The sequence below is a fragment of the Meriones unguiculatus genome, chromosome 7 (genome assembly GCF_030254825.1).
Source record: "Meriones unguiculatus strain TT.TT164.6M chromosome 7, Bangor_MerUng_6.1, whole genome shotgun sequence".
Taxonomy (NCBI): domain Eukaryota; kingdom Metazoa; phylum Chordata; class Mammalia; order Rodentia; family Muridae; genus Meriones; species Meriones unguiculatus.
Window position 1 is genome coordinate 25,367,311 of NC_083355.1, and position 22,221 is coordinate 25,389,531.

The window sequence follows — 22,221 nt, forward strand, 5'->3', positions numbered from 1 at the left end:
CCAGTGTCAATGGCAAGGACGTTCTCTTCTGGCTACAAACCAGGTCCAGTATATTTCCATCCGTCCTCTCTCCCAGCTACGTTCATCCGGGCTTTGCCAAGACACCCAGGCATCTACCGGCTGGGGCAAGCCTCCTCGTTACTTTTCCACTTTACTCTCAATCCTGACGTTGTCAGAGTTCCAGGGACAGGCTCTTCTTTACCAAGGGAGACTTCATGATCAAAGCTTCAATGAGGCCAGCTGGAGGTGAGGGTCTCAAGCAGAAGGGTGGAAAGCTGGCCTTGAGGTAGGGAGAGGGCAGGGGTCAAAGGAGGGGAGAGAAGACAGGTGGGCAGGAGAAACAGACTGCAGAAGGATGAATTCATGGGTCATCCTCAGCTACATAACGAGTTGGAGGCTAGCCTGGGACACATAAGACCTTATCTCAACCCAAACTAAGCCAGAGCTAGAGCCTTGGCCCCCAGCTCTCGTTCGACAAACACGGATTCCCGTAAGAACCAGATATGCTTGGCTTGGGCAAAGGGCAAGAAGAGGGAGGGTACCCTGGCCTAACGGATGGTGGGGGAGAGAGTATGCATATATATATACAAACATGCACATAGGACTGCACCACAGGGCGAGTGCTAAATGCCTCACAAGAATGTGCATGACATTGCTCAGGCTGGGGAGAGGCAGTGGGGATAGGAGACAGGGGACCACAGGCAAAAGTGTTGCTCAAGAGAAACAACGGAACCAAGACTTAAGTGTCCTGTGGGCGTTGGGGGAGGGCAGGCTGCTCAATATGACTATGAAAAAAAAGTACAACACAGGCATGGGGTGAGGGGGTGGGGGGGCAGACAAGGGTAAGGATCAGTGCTTGCAAGGGAGGTGCTAGTGACAAAAATGAGCCTTGCCACACAGCCTCCTTCTTACCCAGGTTACTTCTCACAGAGCTGGTGGCTTTACCCAAAATTATTGGCAGACGGGTAAAGGTCATGCCGAGGTCCTAACCACACAGCTCTGCCTGCTGTTGCCGCAAGGCCCTGTAAGGGTAGCATGGCATTTGCACACTGGGCATGGTGGCACATCATGCCTGTAACCCTAGCACTCAGGATGGAGAAAGGAGAATCAGGAGATGCAGGCTAGCCTGTGCTACCTGGGAGCCTGCCTCCAAATAAACAAACAGACAAAGTTTAAAAAACAAAAACACAAATGTCATTTGCTAATCACGCATTTGACTAACAGTCCACCTTCTTTCTCACTTTTCACAGAAACCCATGCAGGAATGACTACAACCCTGCCCCAACTACCACAAACCTATCAGGTTCTCAGAAGTGAGAAAAATGGCAAGGCTTTGAGGTTTTCGCTCCCTTCCGTGTCCAGGGTCCACTGTCTTAGCATGCGAGACTTTAAGCCTGAACAAGGAAACTATTCATCCTCCATGGCGCCACCGGGGAGGAAGCCACTTCCTGTTCTCTCCCTTCCTGACCAGACCAGGACAGGACATGGCTCTCCATCCCAGGCTGGGAGAAGAGAGTTGATAAAGGCCCATTGTGATAGACTCACAAACCTAGAGGCCATCAGGGGCTAAGAAGCCACTTAACAGCTCTTGAACATTTGTGAAAAGAATTATTCTGTGGAAGTGAAGGCAGAGAGAGGCCCCAAGGTTACCACAGGGATGCACCTCTGCCATCCGCCACTGGGCAGCTAACAGCAAAGCCAGCAGGGGACCAGCCTGCCTGCCACCCCATGGGCTGACCTGAGGCAGGAGAGATCCAGTCACCACCAACAAGCAGCTTTACAGTTCGGGGCTCCTGGACACCTGGAAATGAAACCCAATCTCCTGCCAAATGCAGGAAGCACCAGGGTCCTTAAAAGGGCCTGAGGGAGAGAGGAGCCTCCTGTCTCCTCCTCCCAAGGGTGTCCGAAGTAATAAATGGCAGGAAAAGAGGAAGGCTGCAGAGTGGATGTTGGTCTGGAACTTATTAGAAATTAGGCTCTTTCTGCTGCAGTCTTCCGTGTGCTTGGGCCAGGCACCTCATCATTCGCAGGCCTCCCCAGGCTTATAAGCAAATGCACAGCCCAGGAGAGATAGGAGGCCTGAGATTACAAGGGACACCCAGGCAAGCGGGGATATGGGAGTGTTGGTATTAGCTTTGAGGGCAGGGAGCCTATCACTTTCTGTCATTATTCCTTGGGAGGCGAGAGACCAGATTCTGTATAGGCCCAGGGAAAGGTCTATGAGTAGCGTGGGGAAACCCCATCCTTCAGCTCCACCACAAATCTATCTAGCCTGGCCCTGTGGGAGAGGAATCGCGCGGTCCAGGTTAGACAGGAGCTTGGAGCCATCCTGAGGGGCCCTCAGTAGGGCCAGGTGACGAGAGGAAAAAAGTGTTTCTGCCTTGCTCCTAAAAATATGGGGTAGGTACTAGGTCAGCTCTCTCTCCATGATCTAAATGCATGCATTTGGTATCCTTCAGGTGCCAAGACACTGCCAATCCCACCAGCCAAAGCAAAGCAGAGTAACTCACCGCAGAGAAATTCGGGCCACCTGATGTCTAGAAGTAGAGGACAGGAGGGGTCTGGGACTAGATTTGGTACCAACTGCATCCATCCTGCCAGGGCAGCACTGACCAGAGTTGGTGAGCAGAGCAACCCTCTTTGTAGTGATACTAAAACACAGAAGAAAATTAACCTCTTCCCCTGCCTCTCCTCCTGGGAATGCATTTCATGACAAACTCACCCAGGGCTTGGTACCAAGGTTCACTTCAGGATGGGGTATGATCCACCACACACAGCTAGGGCATTATCTACAACCAAAGTACTTTCTGCCTTGCCGGATCTTCCTCCCCATCTGGTGATGCAAACACGTACACAAAACTGCTGGGATACTCTGTTCTGATCCTCTCGATCCCCACAAATTGAAAACAAACCCTGAAGGCAGCTGGAAGGTCTGGGTGTCGTTTATTGACAGCAGCTTACGCTGTGTTTTCTCCCCTTGATTGCTTCCTTCGGAGCACTGGCCCACAGGCCTTGGGAAGGAAAGGGCAAGCTTTGAGAGAGGGGGCGGGAAGGCAGCCGCACCGTCCTTGGCAGGTGTGCTTGGCCGGGCAGGATGCAATCCTTCAAGTTGGAATCCCACTGGGTATTTAAGAGGACCAATGGTGGGGGGTGGAGAGGAAGTCTTCAAACAGGACTCACATCTCAGTCCAGGCCTCTTGTACTATCCAAGTCCATCCCAGGTTTAGGACTCTGGTGGGGGCAGCAGTTAGGCCCACCCACCTGGATGGCAGATTCTTCACTCCGTGCCCTGGTTCGCACACATCTGCTTCCGCTGGCCATGGTTGGAGGGGAAGGGCCTTACGGTTAAGATAGAGCACTTCCTCTGGCCCTCCCCAGCTGCGTCTGTGCAGATTCAAATGGCTGGAAAAATTGAGGGCTTGCCTTTTTGGTTCAAGTATGTGTGCCACTGTCCTTAAATCTTCAATATGCGACAGGATATAGGTCTTTCAGGCTGCCCGCTGTGCTCCCATCCATCACACACTGCCCTGCCCTTCTTCTGCCAACTGCCAGTGCCTAGGAAGGCAAGCAGGTTCCAAAAGGCTCAAGCTGGTTTGCATAGGCACTTGGCAACTTTGGATAGGAAAGTGGGTTAAAAAAAAAAAAAAAAAGTGGAACCAATAAAAGCTTCATTTTATAATCAGAGATCTGAAGTGATTTTACTTTTATTTCCTTCACTTTAAGCCAATCATGAAATTTCACAGTGATTTCTGGGGTGGGGCAGAACGATGGAGGCCGTGGCCTGGTTGGTCTGGTCGTGGAGGAGGAGGCCTCACTGTGGAAGCTGGAGGAGCACGGACTGGCCCGCTGGCAGGTAGGTGATGTTGCGAGAGCGGGAGAGCTGGTAGGCGATGTCCTCAGCAGCTTCCAGCTTGCGCAGCTCAATCAGGCCATCACCTGCTGTGGCCAGTGAGTTGGCGATCAGCTCAGCTGCCTTGGAGTCACCCTCAGCAGAGATGATGGCTGCCTTCTTCTGCTGCTCAGCCTACAGGAGAGGAGGTACGGAGACTGGGATTGCACCATAGCACTGCACATCAGGCTACGGATGTGCCTAACCAGAACCAAGCCGGGCACCCTCACAGGGCCCGTAAGGCACTCGGGGAGCATCCTTCCCTTACGATGTGGTTAACACTGCCCACCCAACCTTCCTCATTCCCTGCATGTCCATTTGTCATTCTAGGACATGCTTCTCTTGGCTGTAAAGACATGGCCACTTGTACTCTGATCCAAAGCCACAAAAAATAAAAAAGGAATCAAATCAATCCTTAGGCCTATCTTTCCCTCCCTGCCAAGTCAAAATGATCTCCATGAAAGCCCGGACATCCAGGTGTGGTGCTAACTGTAATCTTAAATATTAGCGTAGTGGCAGCAGACAGGAGGATCACTGCAAGTTTGAGGCCAGCCTGGTTTACACAGGAAATCTTAAGTCAGCCAGGACTACAAAACAAACAAACAACCCCCTCTCCCCTAAAAATACCCTAGCAGAGTTGGGCTGGGTATAGCTCAGTGACAGCACTCTCCTAGGGTTTGATCCCTAGCACCACAAAAAACCAAATTGTGGGCCCAAAGAGCTACTAAAAACAGTCTGCTCCCATGACTCTTAGTTAGCTGTGGAAAACAGGGGCCCCCAACATGTACCCAAGGATGTCCTTGGTTCACCCTACCAAGACCAACAGGACTGCACCTACTGGGATATGTGGCTTTCAGAGTGTGGCGCTGGGACTCTGAGATCAACAGTCTTCCCTCCTGCCCCTCACTGTGGCACTGGACACAATCGAGCATCTAGCATGTGCTGGGTAAGCTCCCGGCCACCAAGCTACCTCTTTAACACACACCCAGTTTGTTCAACAGATGTTTATCATGCACCAACATCACCAGGCAGTGCTGGACCTGTCACAGCCCTGGAGCACAGCAGACACAAAAGGAGACACCCCTGCCCACGCGGGGTTTATGCTCCCTCAACTTACTTACTTTTCAATTTAAGAACTAAACATCCTTAGATTAGAAAAACTAGCAGTGGAGAGTGGCAGAGAGCAAACAGCCTCTACGTACACCAGGAAGAGCACGATGCTATACAAATACATTGTGTTCCATCACTCTCTGAAACATCTGGATGGACTCGGCAACAGAAGGAAAAAAAATAGCACATCTGGCATATTTGATCTTTTTTGCTGTCAGTTTCACTATGTAACCACGGCGTAAAAATGACTCCTTGATGAAGCGGAAGACATTCCAGGAGTAACATTTTTATGTGTAGGTGAGGGTTTCTGATCTTGGGCAAGTAGAAACTAAGTGACCCTTCAGTGATTTAGGAGCCAAAACTCATGACAGCTCCCAAAGACTCTGGAACTGATTTTAGGAGTAAGGTTCCCTCAGCCCTTGTTGGTTATCCCAGACAGATGACAGATGACCAGTTGCTAGGCCACCCAGCAGATGGGGAAGATTAACACAGGAGAAGGGAAGGGCCGCTCCTGCCATCTGGTTGAACGCTCACCTTTTCCACCACAAATCTGGCCCTCTCCGCTTCCTGCTGAGCCACCTGTTTGGCTTCCACTGCTTCTGTGAACTCCTTCCCGAAGGTCAGATGTGTCTATGGGGAGAAAGTGAGTACAGGATGAGGCAGTAATTGCTTCGACAGCATTGCTGGAAGGCCACCCTGGCCACTGGAAGGAAGAGGCCAGGAATGGCTCTAGCAGCAGCTGCAGGCACGGAGATGCCCTTGTATCTTGATTCCCTCATTCCCACCTCTGTATTCTTAGCTGCTAACACTGTGCTTACACACACTGTGGTCAGTCATCCCATGAGGAAAATGTCCCCCGGGGCTTTGATGGGGCCCACAGACACTGAGAGGGAGCTAATCAATCAATCAACCCCCAGAGGAGACCTGTGGGTCCCAGGACCCCCACCACTGACTATGGCTCTTCCAAGAGCCTTTGATGCCCTGTTCCAAGACTTGAGGGGGGAGGGGGAGGCAGATGGAAAACCGAGCCCCTGAGAGCGGGGGATGTAGCTAGTTCCCAGGGATGCGAGAGCCTGATGCTCCCTGCTTATGGATTAACCAGTCCACTTCCTTCTCACAGCACTTCCACCCCTAGACAGGAAGACAGAGAAGGTGGAGTGCAAATCATGGCATCCCCAAAACACAAGCAGTGCTGGCAAAGGTTTTTAAAAAAAGGCAGGTAAAGCCACTGGTCAGGGTGAGAGCCTGAGTGTGACTACTCGCAGACATTCTCGAGTCACAGAGGTAGCCGGGACCATTTGGCTGCAGCAGCTGTCTCTAAAGATAGTATAGAAGAGGGAACAGACCTCGGAGCTCCTAAGGCCTAGCCTGAAGGGTGGCTTCACCGCACCCAACTGTTTACTGAAATAGTAGGTACAGGGGCTGGAAACACGGCTCAGTGGCTAGAAGCGCTTGCTGCTCTTGCAGAGGACCCAGGTTTGGTTCTCAGAACCCACATGGTTCACAACTATGTGTAACTCCAATTACAGGGCACCCGATGCATACATGTAGTACACTCACATACATGCAGATGAAACATAAAATTAAAGAAAGTTAAAGAAAATATAAATGTAGGAAAAAGAAAATGAAAAGGCACGAAGTAAAGAAAGGGGTTAGTTTAAGCTCAAATGCAACCTGCTTCATTTCCTCCTTTACCCTCCCAATCTCTGCTTTTTTACAACATATGAGACCCCAAAGTTTAGTGGAGAAAATCTTGGCCTCACACCTTCCAGAGTTTTTCACACTACACCCCTAAGCCTTTTGGTTTGTCTCCCTATTTTCTGTGACAGTCTTACTCTGTAGCCCAGGTGGGCTGGAACTCCCAGCAAGACGGGGCTGAGATTTCAGGCCTGGAACAATGTGCCCACCTAGGTCTTACACTGCAGCTGCTCTGCTTTGCCTGACCCACTCTGGACTCTTGTCCAAAGTTTGGATACGGAAATACAATCCTAAGAACTGAAAAGCTAAAAGTGTCATTAAAAAATAAAACTTCTTTTTGAAAGGACCAGCTGAGGGCAGCAAATTCCCCAGGAAATCTAATTTTCTTCTCACACCTCTTAAGCTATGGTTTCTTGTGGTCAGCCCACATTTCCCCAGGATGGAGTATGTGGTCAGAGTCTAGAGAGATGCCAAGTTTCTCTTAGGTTTTTACTCCATGCATTCTCACAGCCAAGGCCCTTGTGTTAACAGGGGAAGAGCCTGGGGATGGCACTCTGCAGAGCCAAAGGCTGCAGCCTGGCATGCTGCCAGGAGAGGGAGCCACATGCCCTTGTCCCTAGGAGACAGAGAAAAGGGGCTGTGCCTGGAGGGGAGCATGAGAATGGCTCCCCATTCTCAACAGCCATGGGGTTTGTTCAGAGAATGGCTGTTTGAACAGCTGCACAGATGCTGAGGGAAAGTCCAGCCTTTCCCAGGCCGGCAACAGAGAGAACAGGAAGCACTCTGCCTTGTTACCCGAACAAATCACTCTAAGACTTTTCCCAGAGACTCTGGAAACTGGACCCGTTCCTCTCACCTCGGTCTGAACTGCTATACTGCCTTCTGCTCAAGTTATGACACCCAGTGTCACATTAATAGAGAGAATAAAGTCTCAAGAGGCCAGCTTACACCTCAGAGGTGTCTCCTGCCCCTGTACACCAAGCCCAAGCAGTCACTCACTTACACTCCATCACTTTTCACCAGGGGCTCCCAAGATTCCCTGCACTAAGCTTCTGACCCTCAGCCCCTTGGTGCTGAGGAATCCCTGAACAGAGCTGGGCTACCCTAGAGAGGAAGACTGCCAGCCTTTCCTGTACTGAAAAAGCCAACAGGAATCACTTTCTAGGGAGCTTTGGAAACAGTTCAGTCGTTGGGGACCAGCAGGGCAATTAGAGGTTAGAAGAAAAATGTGTGTGGCAGATGGGACGTAAAGAACACTCAATCAAAAGCAGACCCGAGGCAACGGCTTCAGGCATTAGGAAGTTTTCACGTTTTCAAGCCCCAGATCCAGTTAAGTGGATATAGGACCTAACCCCGAGTGCCCAGAAACAAAGCCAGTCACCAAAGCAAGAAAAGCAGTCCCTTTCCCCCAGCTTCCTCACGGATCTCACCAGGGACACGTCATCCAGGATGAGCCCAAATGTGGCTGCTCTCTCTGTGAGGTCATCGCTCACCTGCCTGGAGACCAGCTCTCGCTGGGTAATCAGTTCCCCAGCATCGAAGCGAGCCTGGTAAAGGGATGGACAGAAAGCCAGTTGGGTTACTGAGGAAGGAGAAGCAAGCAGCCTACTGACGGCTGGGACCCGCCTACCCACCACCCAGCCACCCCTAGGGCTGCGCTCTGGGCTTGAGGGCCCTCCTCACTCACCACCACCGACTTGAGGATCTCCGTGGTGATAGACGGCAGCACCCGCTCGTCGTAGTCCTCGCCGATGCTGGTGTAGATGCGAGGAAGCTGGCTGGCCACCGGCCGGAAGAGGATGCGCAGGGTGATGTTGACGTTCTGCAAGTCTTAGGGTGGGACACGTACGGGAGTTAAACACGAAGACCGCAGGCGGGCTCTCCGACCGCTAAGTCCATCAAAAGCCACACACGCAATTTCAGTCAGACCCCGAAGGAAAGAGGCGGCTAAGCTGGTTCCTCGGCAGGGAGCCCAGCAGAGCACCAGTACCACGGAATCAGGAACTGGGAATGGCACGGGGACGCACTAGCTTTGCAGCACCCCCTGAACGGCCTCTGATGAGAGCAGCTCACACCGTGTGACCACAGGAGCGTCTCAGTGAGACCATGAACACCTAAGGCAACACATAAGCGAATGCCAAGAATTCTAGAGTGAGCCTTTCCAAGGGCTGCTGTGCGCGCTCAGGTCAAGAGCCAGCCTTGGGTTACTCAGATCTGGTGGAAACAGAGTCCACTGACCTGGGCTGTGGTGCCTCGCTGCTGGTTAGTAATGATGTAGCCTGGTGAAGCCTTGGTCAGACTCAGCCTATCAGTTTGTGAGAATGGGGAGAAACCATGAAGACGGGGAAGCCAGAGAGAGCAGCCGGCTAGCAAGGCCACACTGGGCTTAAATCACCAGCACTGCCGGCCAAGAGCTGCCTGTGAGCTGGAGTCCTGACCCAGCCACCGAGAGAGAGGTGGGAAATTTCATGAATACACACAAGCCTTTGATCTGTTGTCGCCTGCCCCAAATTTTAACAAGTGAAGGTACAAACACAATTTAGCACAACTTTGAGACTACTCAGAAGGGAAGCCCAAAGGTGGGAAGTTCAGATAAATCCAACCTCACTCTTCTCCATTAGTGACCCCCCCCCCCCAACTCCTCTTTGCAGCAGGCAGGCCTCTTATCCTCCCCCACCCCCACCCCCCGCCCTGTCCTAACTTCTTACTCTTCGGGTTCTCTGGGTAAGCTCCAGATCTCTGAGCTCCACACCATCTTCTTTTTGTACTATTTTTGTTTTGAGACAGGTTTTCTCTCTGCGGCCTTGGCTGTCCTTGAACTCACAGAGATCTGCCTGCCTCTGCCTCCTCGAATGCTGTGATTACAGGCTCACGCCACTGCGCCCTGGCTTCTCCTCTATTACAACTGCTTGTTCTCAGTCCTAAGGACTGAGGTCCTTAAGAGCTAGCTCTCTTCTTGGTCATTTGTGTACCCCGGCATCAAGCTTGGCACAGCCCAAGGAGCCCTGAGGGCATCGGGTGCTACTGACACACCAAGCCCACTGGATCCCTCTTTCCCCCCACAGTTCCCTTTTCTGCCTGCACTCTGACAGGAGAGGGGAATGGTAGGGGCTGGTCGGTCACTTAGGCTCTAACTGACAATCCAGTGGAGGATCTCAGGCACAGGGCTGTGTGGCCCCGCCTGTGAGAAAGCAGTCTGAGGTCTGCCCTGCTGGAGCAAAGACCATGGAAAGCAAGGCAAAGGCAAAGTTGTCAGCCACGAGGGCAGACAAACATCCAAACACTGGTTTGGACAGTCACTCTGGGGAACGAGAACTGATGGGAAGGGTCAACCAAGGCAGGAAAGACACATTTAGATTTCCTCAAAGTCAGAACAGTATGTAACTTTTTCCCCTAAGATTTATTTTACTTGATGTGTATGAATGTTTTGTCTGCATGAGAGTATAAGGACCACATGTGTGCTTGCTGGATCACCTGAAACTGGGCTGTGTTGCCATGTGGGTGCTGGGAATTGAACCCAGGTCCTCTGCAAGGGCAACAAAGTGATCTTAACCACTGAGCCATGACTCTAGCCCTCAATACGAAACTCTTAGGTTAATCCTTTGTATTTGTCTCTGAATTTATCCTGCTGCTTGTGCTCATCTGAAATATATTTCAGTCTTCAAATCCACACAAGTACCTCTCCTGGACAGCCACCCTATGAGTCTTTAAAACATTTTCTTAAATAACAATTTTTATTTACATATTCTACGTGTTTGAGAGCACATGGTGCCAGGAGCTACTTGCTGACCAACTCACCAGCCTGAAGTTTTTTTAATTTTTTTTAAGTTAACCTTTTACATTTATCTATTTATGTATTGCGTATTTTGTGTGTGTAGAGGTCAAAGGGCAACTTGCAGGAATCAGTTCTCTTCTCCTGCCACATCAGCCCGGGGACTGAACTCAGGCTATTAGGCTTGACAGCAGGCATCTTTCTAGTCTTTAAGTTAGCATGCAAAGTTTATTACAACATTTCTCCTCTATTCCTTCCATATTATCTTTTTCCCTGAAACAGGGAGTTATATGTATAAGAGGTTAGCCTCAAACTCACTTTGCAGCCAAAGATGACCTTGAACTCCTAATCCTCCTGCCCTGCCTCCCAAGTGCTAGGATTACAGGCGTGTACCGCAACACACAGTTTGTGTAGTGCTGGGCCTAAATTTAGGGACTCCATGCAAGGCAAGAGATCTTACCAACCATACCTCCAGACACACATTATGGCATTTCCCTATATGTGAGTCATTTCGCCTGGTGTACCCTGCTCCAATGCCCCCTAGTACTTCTGGTCACTCCCATACTAAATATTCCCTCTCTTAGTTTTTTGAGACAGGGTCTCTCTGTGTAGTTCTGGCTGTCCTGAAACTTTCTCTGTAGACCAGGCTGGCCTAAAACTCATAGATCCACTTGCCTCTGCCTCCCAGAGTGTGGGGAATTAAAGGTGTGGGCTACCACCCCCCAACTTAGAAATTCTTTTTTTTCCTTAAGACAGGTTTCTCTGTATAGCCCTAACTGTCCTTGAACTTGCACTGTAGACCAGGCTGGACTTGAACTCAAGAGGCAGATGCCTGCCTCTGTCTGTGCTGGGATTCAAGGCACGCACCATCACCTCCCAGCATAGAAATTCTTACGAGGTGAAGTCCAACCTCTTGTATCCTGGGTGTTTCTAGAATGAACACAGCAGCACAGCCCATCGCCACAGGCCAGACTCACCTTTGCTCCCAGTGATGACCGGCACATTCCGTGGTCGAGAGCGGCAGTCGAAGATAATTGGTTTCTGTACCCAAGGGATGAGAAAGTGAGTCCCTTCCCCCACCACAATGTCCTGCACTCCACGGAATCGGTCAAAGATGACAGCTCTGTGCCCAGCATCCACTAGGAAGGAACAATATTGACAGGTCAGAAAAACCAGCAGCCCTATCTTTGCAAGCTCCTTGCCTCTTTCTTTAAAACTTGTAGAAATTCTTTAGTGTGCGTGTGCTTATGCACAAGCCTCGATGCTCACTCACGTGGAGGTCAGAGGACAATTCAGAAGCCAATCTCTCCAGTGGGTTCTGGGAATTAAACCCAGGCTGTAAGGCTTAACAGCACGCGCCTTTACCCACTTTGCCAATCCTTTCTTTTATTTTCAGAAATAATTTCTTATGACTGGGAGGGGACCACGTGCATGCCATTACACACGCCTGTATGCTTCTTCTGCCTTTGCACAGGGTCTGGGGATAGAACTCAGGTCATCTGGCCTTTTTTGTTTTTCTTTTCTCCTTTCTTTTAATATTTGAAGAGTTTAGACCCTTGCCTTTTTCTCTCGTTTATTAGGTTTCCTCTTTCTGCCCTGGGGACTTCAGTGACGGCTGCTCCGTGGCACTCTTTCTCCTTTAAAGAACTGGCAATTGAATTCTGATTAACCATCCCACCCCACCCCCGACTCCCACCAGCACAATTCCAGGAATCCCCTCCCAAGAGCTCTATAACTCAAGCGATCTTCCCCAGAAGACATGTATATACTGGCTCCAGTTTAACCCGATGTTCCCAGAAGCAACGTCCCCACTATGGGAACCCTAAAATATAGATGTTAACGCTGTGCTGTCTTTTTTTGAGACAGGGTCTCAGGATACGGTGCAGACTCGCCTGGAGCTGTCTCATCCCTTCTCTGCCAGCACTGGGAGTGGAAGGGGGAGCAGGGGAATCACTCTGCCCAGTATCCTTCTATGTTTTGTTTTGGGTTTTTTTGTTGTTTTTCCCCCCCCCAAGATAGGTTCTCAATACTTAGCTCTGCCTGTCCCGAAACTCATTCTGTAGATCAGGCTGGCCACGGAGACTCTGCCTCCTGAGTCCTGGGTTTAAAGTCGTGCAACACCACCATCTGGTTAGTTTTTTATTTTGTTTTGCTAAGATATATTTTTACTATATATAGCCCTGGGTATCTGGGAACTCACTATGTAGACCAAGCTAGACTTGAACTCAGAGATCTGCCTGCCTCTACCTCCCAAGTGCTGGGACTAAAGAGCCACCACTATGGCCAGCTTGCCCAGCACCTTTCTAATAGCTGTTTCTCTACCATTTGGAGGGGATGCAGAGATGTCCTGTGGACCCAAGAGAGAAATTTAAAGATGCTGATAGTCTGGTTATACACACGATTAAGGCATCAAGGTATGCCTCACCAGCCAAGTAGATCTCTCTCTCCTCCACCCTCTGACTTTTTGAGACAAAGTTTCACTATGCAGCCCAGGCAGGCCTGCCTGCAACTCAAGATCCTCATACCTCAGCCATATGTGCTGAGATTACAGTATGGTGGCCCCAGACCCTGGCTGAAGTAGCTACTTTCTATCGTTTCCTATTTGAATTCAGACTTGGCCTAAAAACTTTCACTCTGAAAATACTCATCAAAAAGTCATATAGCCAGGGGCAAGAGGCTCAGGAGTTCAAAGCCAGCCTGGGCTACAGGAGACACCGTCTTAAAAAAACAAAGCAAAACAAAACACCCACACACAAAACAGCTGGATGTGGCTGAGTTGCTTAGAGCTACTACATTTGAGCTGGGTACAGAAGCGGGCACCTTTTGTTCCAGCACCCAGGAGGCAGAGGCAAGTGGACCTGAGTTCCAGGCCAGTCAAGAGCTACATGGTAAGATTCTGTCTCAAAAAACAAAACAGCAAAAAACCCACAAAACACCCAAGACAAATCCGTTGCTGTTTTGAAAGAATATCAAAGTTGGAGGGGTTCTTAAGAGAAAAAACTAGTCCAGTCCCACTGTTTGACAATGAGAAAACTGAGGACTGAAAGGAGGGACTTGTCCATAAGGCTGTCAAAGAAAACGCAGCTTAAGCTCCGGGGCACAATTGATGCCCAGCAACGCATCTCAAAAATTATGTTCTCTCCAACTAGCTGAGCAAAACCGTCATTCTCAAGCTGGTCTAGAGATTTCGCCGAGTTAGTTCATGAACACGCAGAAGAGAACCAATAAAATCCTGCCACTCCGCAGAGGCATCTAGGTAATACAGCATTACTTCAAACAACTATAGCACTAGAAACATCCAACTAGCAATTGGACAAGCTGAGAGCTCTAAGGCGTAGCTCTCAACCTGTGGGTCACGATCCCTTGGCAGGAGGGTTGGGAGGTACGGGGGTTACCCAAGACTATCAGAAAAGGCAGATATTTACATTACAATTCACAGCAGTGGCAAAAGTACAATTATGAAGTAGCAATGAAAATAACTCTATGGTTGGGGATCACCACAACATGAGAAACTGTCTCAGTGCATTGGGAAGGTTGAGAACCACTGCCTAGGGCTGGAGAGATGGCTCAGAGTTGGTTAAGAGCACTGGCTGCTCTTCCAGAGGTCCTGGGTCCAATTCCCAGCACCCACATGGTGGCTCACGACCATCTATAATGAGATCTGGTGCCCTGGGGTGCAGGCGTACATGCAGACAGAACACTGTATACACAATAAATAAATAAATCTTAAAAACGAAAGAAAAAAAAAGGGACGAGAACCACTGCCTGCGTGAAGACAGATCGTCTGCTAACATGCAACCATAGTTTGTGGGGTAGCTGCAGGTGAACCCCCTTAACCTCACACACCTTCCCACAGCAGCTGGCATCAGGCATATCAAATGGGCGACGCAGATCAATGGGAATCATTCAGAAAGCACCACCCCAGTCAGGGCCTCACCATTATATAAGGCAGAGTTCACCACGCCTCCTGCGACTGCTAAAGCCAGGCCGAACTTTCCGATGGACTCAAACACTTTGGCAGCCATGATCCTGTCCGTTGCATCCACTCACACCTAAACAAGGGGTAAAAAAAAAAAAAAAATAAGGCAACTTGACATCCAGCTTCTCAGAGAAGACCCTCTCTGGGGCACAGCATTCACTTTTCACTCACCAAACACCCCCGTGAGAACAGTTAACATCTTACAAAGCATGGCACCACGCTTGCTTCTGTAGGTGGTTTTCTTTAGAACCATTCAAGGAAAGAGTCTGCGACGCTTGGCTCATCGTCGGAACGATGCTTGGTACCCAGGAAGCAACTAGCACCACAGAGAATCCCACTCCCATTTCCTAGGCCCCCAAGAGAGGGGTGCTGAGAGGGTGATGCCAACAACCAAAAGCCTAACTCCTGTTAACATTTAAGTTAAGCAGTGGCCAACAGCTTTGTTTAACCTCCGGCTACTTTATGAAAGTTATTACTGGTGAGGTGCCCGGGGAGTAGTGGAACGAGGGTAGACCGGAGAGAGCGAATTCTGGACGGCACTGTGGGACTCCTCCCCATATCTGTTAATAGGAAAGCGGGAGCTGGCAGGGGCGCAGTGAGGCAGAGCGGTGCAGGCCTGGAGGTGGGGCTGCGGCGGGGTGTGTGGGAGCACGGAGCGGACCGGGCTGAGAAACCATTCAGCCTTGAACTTTTTGAATGCCCCGCCCCTGCGTCGCCCTCCGTGAACTCTTCAAACCTTCCTTCCCCTCTCTCAGCCTCCCCCCGAGGGTCTAGCCCGTTTCCCCCACGCACATTCATCTTCCCGCCCTGACACGAAGACACCCCGTCCTTTCTAGCTGTCCTAGCTTCTGGATTTTTCCTCGGCATGTCCCCTCCCCTTGCACAACTCCCAGCTCGTTCTGGACTCAGCCTCTTCCCCCTTCTCCGCTGGGCGTCCCCACGCATGCATCCCATGCCCTCACCACACGCAGGAAAGCAAAGGAGGGCCACAGGGCCACAGAAACAAGAGGCCTGCGACGCCCCTAGCACGCTCACCTGCTTTCACTCTGACCTCCACATGAATTTCCCCAGCCTCACCTACTGCGCACGCGCCAGGCAGCTCCTCCCTTTCGCCCCGCCCTCGTCAAGATCCGTTCCTTCAATTGGCGGAGCCCAGCGAAATGCATCCTGGGAAGTGTGGTTTGCAGTCTTCCTCGGGCTCTGTGGCATTTCGGAGGTCGACTACAACTCCCAAAAAGTTAAGCAGCAGCTGGCTTGTTCAGGAAACCTGTTTCTGTTTGGTGATAACGGAAGGGATGTTGCCGCAAAGCCTCTCGGGGGTTGTAGTTCCTTGGTAATAAATGCACGTGCCTAGTCCTTAAGGAGGTAATTGCTGGGAGCGGAGCTCAGGTCGGAAAGGAGTTGGGTTTCCACTTGGTGGCGGAAGTAACTGGGTGGTGAAAGCGGTGGGTGGGCATTTTGGAAAAAGGTGAGGTGAAATAACTGATGGGCTGAGAGACACTTCTAGGAAGCTAAGAACGGCCCTCAGGGAGACTTGGATAGAGCCTCTTCGGAACCTTAAAAACGGCTTAGAAAAAAGAGGAAGAGAGTCATTCAGGTCTTGCCATCCTCCTGCAAAAGGGCTAGATTTAGGGTTCAAGGGCCTAAGTCTCCTGGGCACCTTTTTTTTGAGACAGGGTTTCTCTGTGTAACCTTAGCTGTCCTGGAACTCGCTGTGTCTACCAGGCTGGCCTTGAACTCAGGTGATCCACCTTCCACTGCCTCTTAAGTGCTGGGATTACAGAATGCACCATCGCTGCCCAGCAGAATTTTTTTTCGAGACAGGATTTCGCTGTGTAGACCCGGCTGGCGTAGAATTTATAGAGATCGGCCTGCCTCTGCTTCCCAAGCGCTGGGATTGAAGGCGTAGACCACCGCCGCCCTCCTCCACTTTTTTTAAAGTTTCTTATTTGAGAAGTTGTGTTTCTCAGATTCACCTGTTCTCAACAATATCCGTATTTGCTGTTGTTTTTGTTGTACCCTCTCCTCGACTCTCTACTTTGTTCTCCCCACTACAATTTTTTTCTCTTACTACCCTCCCTAAGAACAGGACATCCTCTTACTTAAGTAAAAATAATCCACGTCTGCGTTCCAGTTTTGCCAATTCCAATTTTGTCAAGCACGTAGTGACTTTTACAGCATTCCTTGCCACGATTCGATTAAGTAAAAAAATGAAGTACTGTGTTTATTCTCCTGGACATGTTGCTCCGTAAATACAAACTCTTCAGAGAGGATGTGCATACACACACCTAGAAAAAGACATGAAAACAAGCTAGGTGTGGCAGTGCACACCTTCAATCCTATCGCTCAGGAAGCAGGCCCATCTCTGTATGTTTGAGGCCAGTTTGGTCTTTGCAAGTTCCAAGACAGCCAGAGCTACCCAGAAAGACCCCTAGCTTAAAAGAAGAAAAAAAACCAAACAAAAACACAGAAAGACTATGTAGACTGCCGGAAGGTGGGAGAAAGGACTGGGGAGGGTAATAAGGAGGTGAATATAAGCATCGTACTTAAAAACTAATAAACAAAACAAAACAAAACAAAACATTTCATCAGAAAAAATAAAAGTGTGGATGATGTTATGTAGCTCAAATGGATCAGAAACAATATGCAAAGAGCATATTAACAATTAAATTATTATCGTCTCAGTAAACAAACAAACGAACCACGGAATTTAAATTTAGTGGTTCTAAGGGCTGTTGGCTTCACAAAGGAGGAGAGGAGCACCACAAGTGAGGTTGCTGAGGCCCATGCCTGCTGTGTGCTAGGTGTTCAGTTTGAGTAGTTTCGTGAAGGGTATAAGCAAACAATTGGAGGATGTGGGAACTTGTGTGGAAGGTTTGGGCTGCGCGGCAGCAGTAACTTGACTCAGCTGTCTTAAGCAATAAGGAAAGGGGTAGGAATTAAGTCTGGGGGAGCGTTGCCGAGGGTGGTTCAGTCAGTGGCTCGCGTACTGTTAATTTTCTAATTGCTGTGACAAGGTCCCTGACAAGAGCTACGTAAGGGAGGAAGGGTCTGTTTTGGCGCACAGTTTGAAGGCACAGTCCGTTGGGCCGGAAGGAAGGCCTTTGGGGTGGCGGGAGTGTGAGGCAGCTGTCTTTGCATAGGCGGGAAGGAAACAGACCAACATTGGTGCCTCACACGCTTTCTCCTTTTTACTTAGTCCAAGACACAGCCTAGGGGTAATGCCATCCGCACTCAGCATAGGTCTTCTCAGTTAAACCTCTCTGGAAACTCTCAGACACAGCCGGAGGTGTGTTTCTGTGGTGATTCTAGATCCAGGCTAGCTGACAGTGAAAACTTACCATCACACCCATCAGTCTCAGAGGATGGAATTCTCCATCCGTCGGTCTTGACACCTATTGGTGATGAGTCTTGTTCTCATGCGTGACTCCTTGAGGTCGCACAAGATGCTATAGGGGGTCGGAGCCTAATCTTCTCATACTAAAGCCAGAAGGCAGGAACAGGGCACGCCATATTTGGGGGTCTTTTTTTTACAAGACTGAGAGAAGGTTTCTCAGATATGTCAATAAAACATCCACTTCTGTTATGGCCCAGAACTGGGTCCCTGACCATTTCTAGGCCAGTTACTGGCTAAAGAAAACCGCAGATGTATTTGAGACCCAAGGACTCATGAGGCAAATGCTGGCAAGAGGTCTTGTGTGGATATGTTAGGTAGCTGGCCCACCATGGTGGAGCTATTTCCCTACAGTGCAAGTTTGGTCCACTGAAGAAGACGAAGATGACTGAATGGAGTGGGTGGGAAAGTGACCCCCAGGACCAACCCCAAATACCAGTTATTGCAGGCTTGGCTGGAAATCTTTGCTTTATTTTAAGTGTATTGAGGAGTCCTGGAATGGTTTTTTTTTTTAATTATTTATTTTTATTTTGTGTGCATTGGTGTTTTGCGTGCATGTTTTGTCTGTGTGAGGGTGTCAGGTCTTGGAGTTACAGATGGTTGTGAACTGCTGTATGGGTGCTGGGAATTGAGCCCAGGTCCTCTGGAAGAGCAGTCAGTGCTCTTAACTGCTGAGCCATCTCTCCAGACCCAAGTCCTAGAATGCTTTGAAATACCAGAGTGGATGATTCTTTTAGGGGAAAATAGTGGATCCAAAAGAAAAATGTATGAATGCAACACTTGGAATTCCTCAGCAAAAGGACCTGGCAAATCACCCTACCTCAGTGATTCTTGGAATTTTTTAAGTTTTCTAAATTAAAGTTTGTTGTTGTTGTTGAGACAGGGTTTCTTTCTGTAGCCTTGGCTGTCCTGGACTGGCTTTGTAGACCAGGCTGGCCTTGAACTCACAGAGATCTGCCTGCCTCTGCCTCCCTGAATACTAGGATTACGGGAGTGTGCCACTGCCCCTGGGTCTAAATTTAAAAATTTTCAAACGTTTATTTTATTTTCATGTGTGTGTGTGTGTGTGTGTGTGTGTGTGTGTACATGCACACACGTACAAGGGTACTTGCAGAGGCCAAAAGACATCACTCTGTTGGAGCGAGCATTACATGTATTGTGATCCCTCTGATGTGCGTGCTGGGAACTACGCTCTGTCCTGACGGCAGCAACGCTTTTAACTACTGAGCCATCTCTCTAGCCCTTAATTTTTATTTTTGACAGTGCTAAGACCTGACCCCAGGACCTCATGCATGCTAGGCAAGCACTCTATAACCGAGTTACAACTCTGGCTATTCTTGAACTTTTTTTTTTTTTTTAATACTACACTGGTCTATTTTTAAAGCTATCAAGTTCCCCAAAGAGTTTTAAAATATGAACTCCACACACGCTCAAAATAAAAATGAGAAATTTAATACTTTGAATCAATTTAAAAATAACAAGCGTGGCCAGGTGTTATACATACAACTAATCCCAGGACTCAGGCTGAGGCATGAGGGGTGTGAGTTGGAGGCCAGTCTGGGCTACAAGGTCAACATCCTGGCCCAGAAAACAAACGGCAGGACATGGCGGGGCACACACCCTGAGCCCCAGCGTTAAGGAGGCACGAACAGGTAGGTCTTTATGAGATCAAGGCGGCCTTGGTTTAGATAATGAGTTCCAGGCCAGCCAGGCCCACATAGCAAGAACGTGTCTCAAACAGAGCAAAACATCAAATGAGAAACAACTTAGGAAGACTCACAGTTCCTCAAAGTGGCTTGCTGAGGAGAGTGGCGCGGTGGTTTCGCATATTTTGCTAAGCACAGATCCTTCATCTAATCTGCGGGGCTATCAGAAGTCAAGTGGCCCCCGGAAGATTCAGGAGAACAGCAGTGAGCTAGGTGTGCTGGCACATGCCACCCGGCACATAACCGAACCTCTCAACTTAGGAGAATCATAAATTCAAGGCCTGTTTGAACTACATAGTGAGAGTCTATTTAAAACAAAAACAAAACAACAACAACAACAACAAAAAAAAAACAAATAAAATGCACAATAAAAGGAGATAGAGAGATGGTCAGGAATGGTCAGTCATTAAAACAAGCCTGAGGATCTGAGTTTGGTCCCATGTAGAATGTCCGCTGCATGAGCCCAGCGCTGAGAAGCTGGAGACAGAAGAATCCTGGGGCTCACTGGCCATCCAGTCCTGGTTCAATTAGCAAGCTCTAGGTCGAGTGAGAGACCCTGCCTCAAAAACTAAGGTGGGGAAGCCAGAGGTGATGGTACACACCTTTAATGCTTTAATCTCCGTGCTCAGGAGGCTGAGGCAGGTGGTCTGTGAGTTCGTAGCCAGCCTGGTCTACAAATCGAGTTCAGGACAGCCAAGGCTACACAGAGAAGCTCTGTCTTGGGGGGATATAGGAGGGGGACAATTGAAGAAGTCATCTAGCTTCCACATGCATGAACTCACATGTACACCGGCACATACACACACTCACACACAAGAAGATAGAAGTTAATTTCTTTTGAAGCTGGATCCCAGGTCTGTGCCATCAGAGGTTAATTTAATTTTTGCTCTACAGGTCACTCACAGGTTTGATTTCTTTTTATTGTGTTGGGTTTTTTTTTTCTATATTATTTCTTTCTATTTTATCTGTAGGAATGTTTTTCCTGTGTGTATAGCTGTGCACCATGCACTTGCCTGGTGCCCGCAGGAGCCAGAAGAACTAGCTGTGGGTGCTGGGACTGTCACCCTGGTCGTCTGGAGTCTGTGCTCTTAACCTCAGAGCCATCTTTTCAGCCCCTGACTATGCTTTGTCTTGTCTTGTTTCTTTCTTTTCTTTTTCCCACCCCCTAAACGATGACCTTCCTCTAGCCACAGTACATCTGTGTTCTGACTTGCAGGAAGGAGGAAACAGAGAAAACAGTAGTGATTTTACTTTTGGCAAACGAAGCACAGACAGCACATATATTTTCTGCCCTGTTTTATTGATGAAAATTCAGTTACTCGATCTCATGTGGTCACAAAATGGGCTTGGAAATGTAGTTGTGGCTGGACAGCCAAATACACCGGAAGAAAGGATCTGGGGTCTTATTTTTCTAAGTGAGCAACCAGCCAAGTGACATAATTCAACATAAGAAAAGCAATAGCAGGAACGAATATCAAAACAAAACCAAACCAAACACAACAACACAAATGAAAGCTTGGTAGAATCTGAGACGAAACATACACACACACAGAACATAAAAGAGCTAAACAAATCATTTGCTGTAATCAACACATTCAGAGAAAGATTTTGCCACTCATGAGAACAGAACAAGATGGTATTAAGAAAAAGAAGTCGAGTTGAAAAAGCAACTGTTTTTCCTCTAAGTTAGAAAAGATGCGTGGGGCTGTGGAGATACCTGACCGGCTAGAGCCCTGGCCAAGCGTGAGGGTCCAGGTCCCCAGAGCCCACACAAACGCTGGGTGGGCGTGGCCATCTTCCTGTAGTCTGGGGCTGAGAAGTGAGCTGACTAGCTAGACTACCTGAATCAATGAGCTCTGGGTTCAGCTTGGTGTCCTGCCTCAGAAAATAAAGTTGAAGAGCACACCCTACATCGACCTCTGGACTCCATACACACGAACACACACATGCACGCACATCGGCACATGTGTTGTCATACACGCAGCTCCCTGCCTCCACACAAAATGATGCTCACTCTCACTCAGTGAGCATGGTCCCAGAGGAGCCCAGCCAGTGCAGTTGCTCACAACATGTAAGAAGAAACGGAAGGCACAGGATTTAGAAGAGAAGTAAAACTCCATTAACAGAGACCACAATTACACGTGTAGAAAAACCCCAAAGAATATGCAAAAGTACTATTATAACCAGGGCCTGATTTTAGAAATGATGGAAGAGCCAGGCGTGGTGGTGCATGCCTTTGATCCCAGCACTTGGGGAGGCAGAGGCAGGCAGATCTCTGTGAGTTTGAGGCTAGCCTGGTCCTGGACCAGCCAAGGCTACACAGAGAAACCCTGCCTCGAAAAACCGAAAACCAAAACAACAAAAAACCCCAAAACCAAAAACCTTTGGCCTGCGCGTGCGCGCGAACCCACACACACACAAACACACACACCAATAAGTCGGAGGCGGAGACAGAATAATCATTGAGACTCACTAGCCAGCCAGCCTAGCTTAACTAGCAAGTTCCAGGCAGGTGAGAGATCTTGGAAAGAAAGCAAGGTAGGGGTCAGGGGAGATGGCTTCAGAGTTAAGAGCACTGGCTGCTTTGTAGAGGACCTTGTTCGGCTTCCAGCACCCACACACAATGGCTCACAGTCTCCTACAACTCCAGTTCTGATAACCTCTTCTGACCCC

General features: G+C 49.2%; 1 protein-coding gene across 1 annotated transcript; it reads right to left on the reverse strand.

Moving 5' to 3' along the window:
- Positions 1 to 3,686: 3,686 nt before the first annotated feature.
- Phb1 (prohibitin 1) lies at positions 3,687 to 15,565 on the reverse strand. Its single transcript, XM_021641636.2, has 7 exons — positions 15,484 to 15,565; positions 14,407 to 14,521; positions 11,447 to 11,608; positions 8,385 to 8,527; positions 8,128 to 8,244; positions 5,534 to 5,629; positions 3,687 to 4,024 (listed from the first exon to the last, which is right to left on the reverse strand). Exons 2-7 carry the CDS (start codon positions 14,492 to 14,494, stop codon positions 3,812 to 3,814), a joined length of 819 nt encoding a protein of 272 aa, XP_021497311.1. The 5' UTR covers positions 14,495 to 14,521; positions 15,484 to 15,565; the 3' UTR covers positions 3,687 to 3,811.
- Positions 15,566 to 22,221: the final 6,656 nt, after the last annotated feature.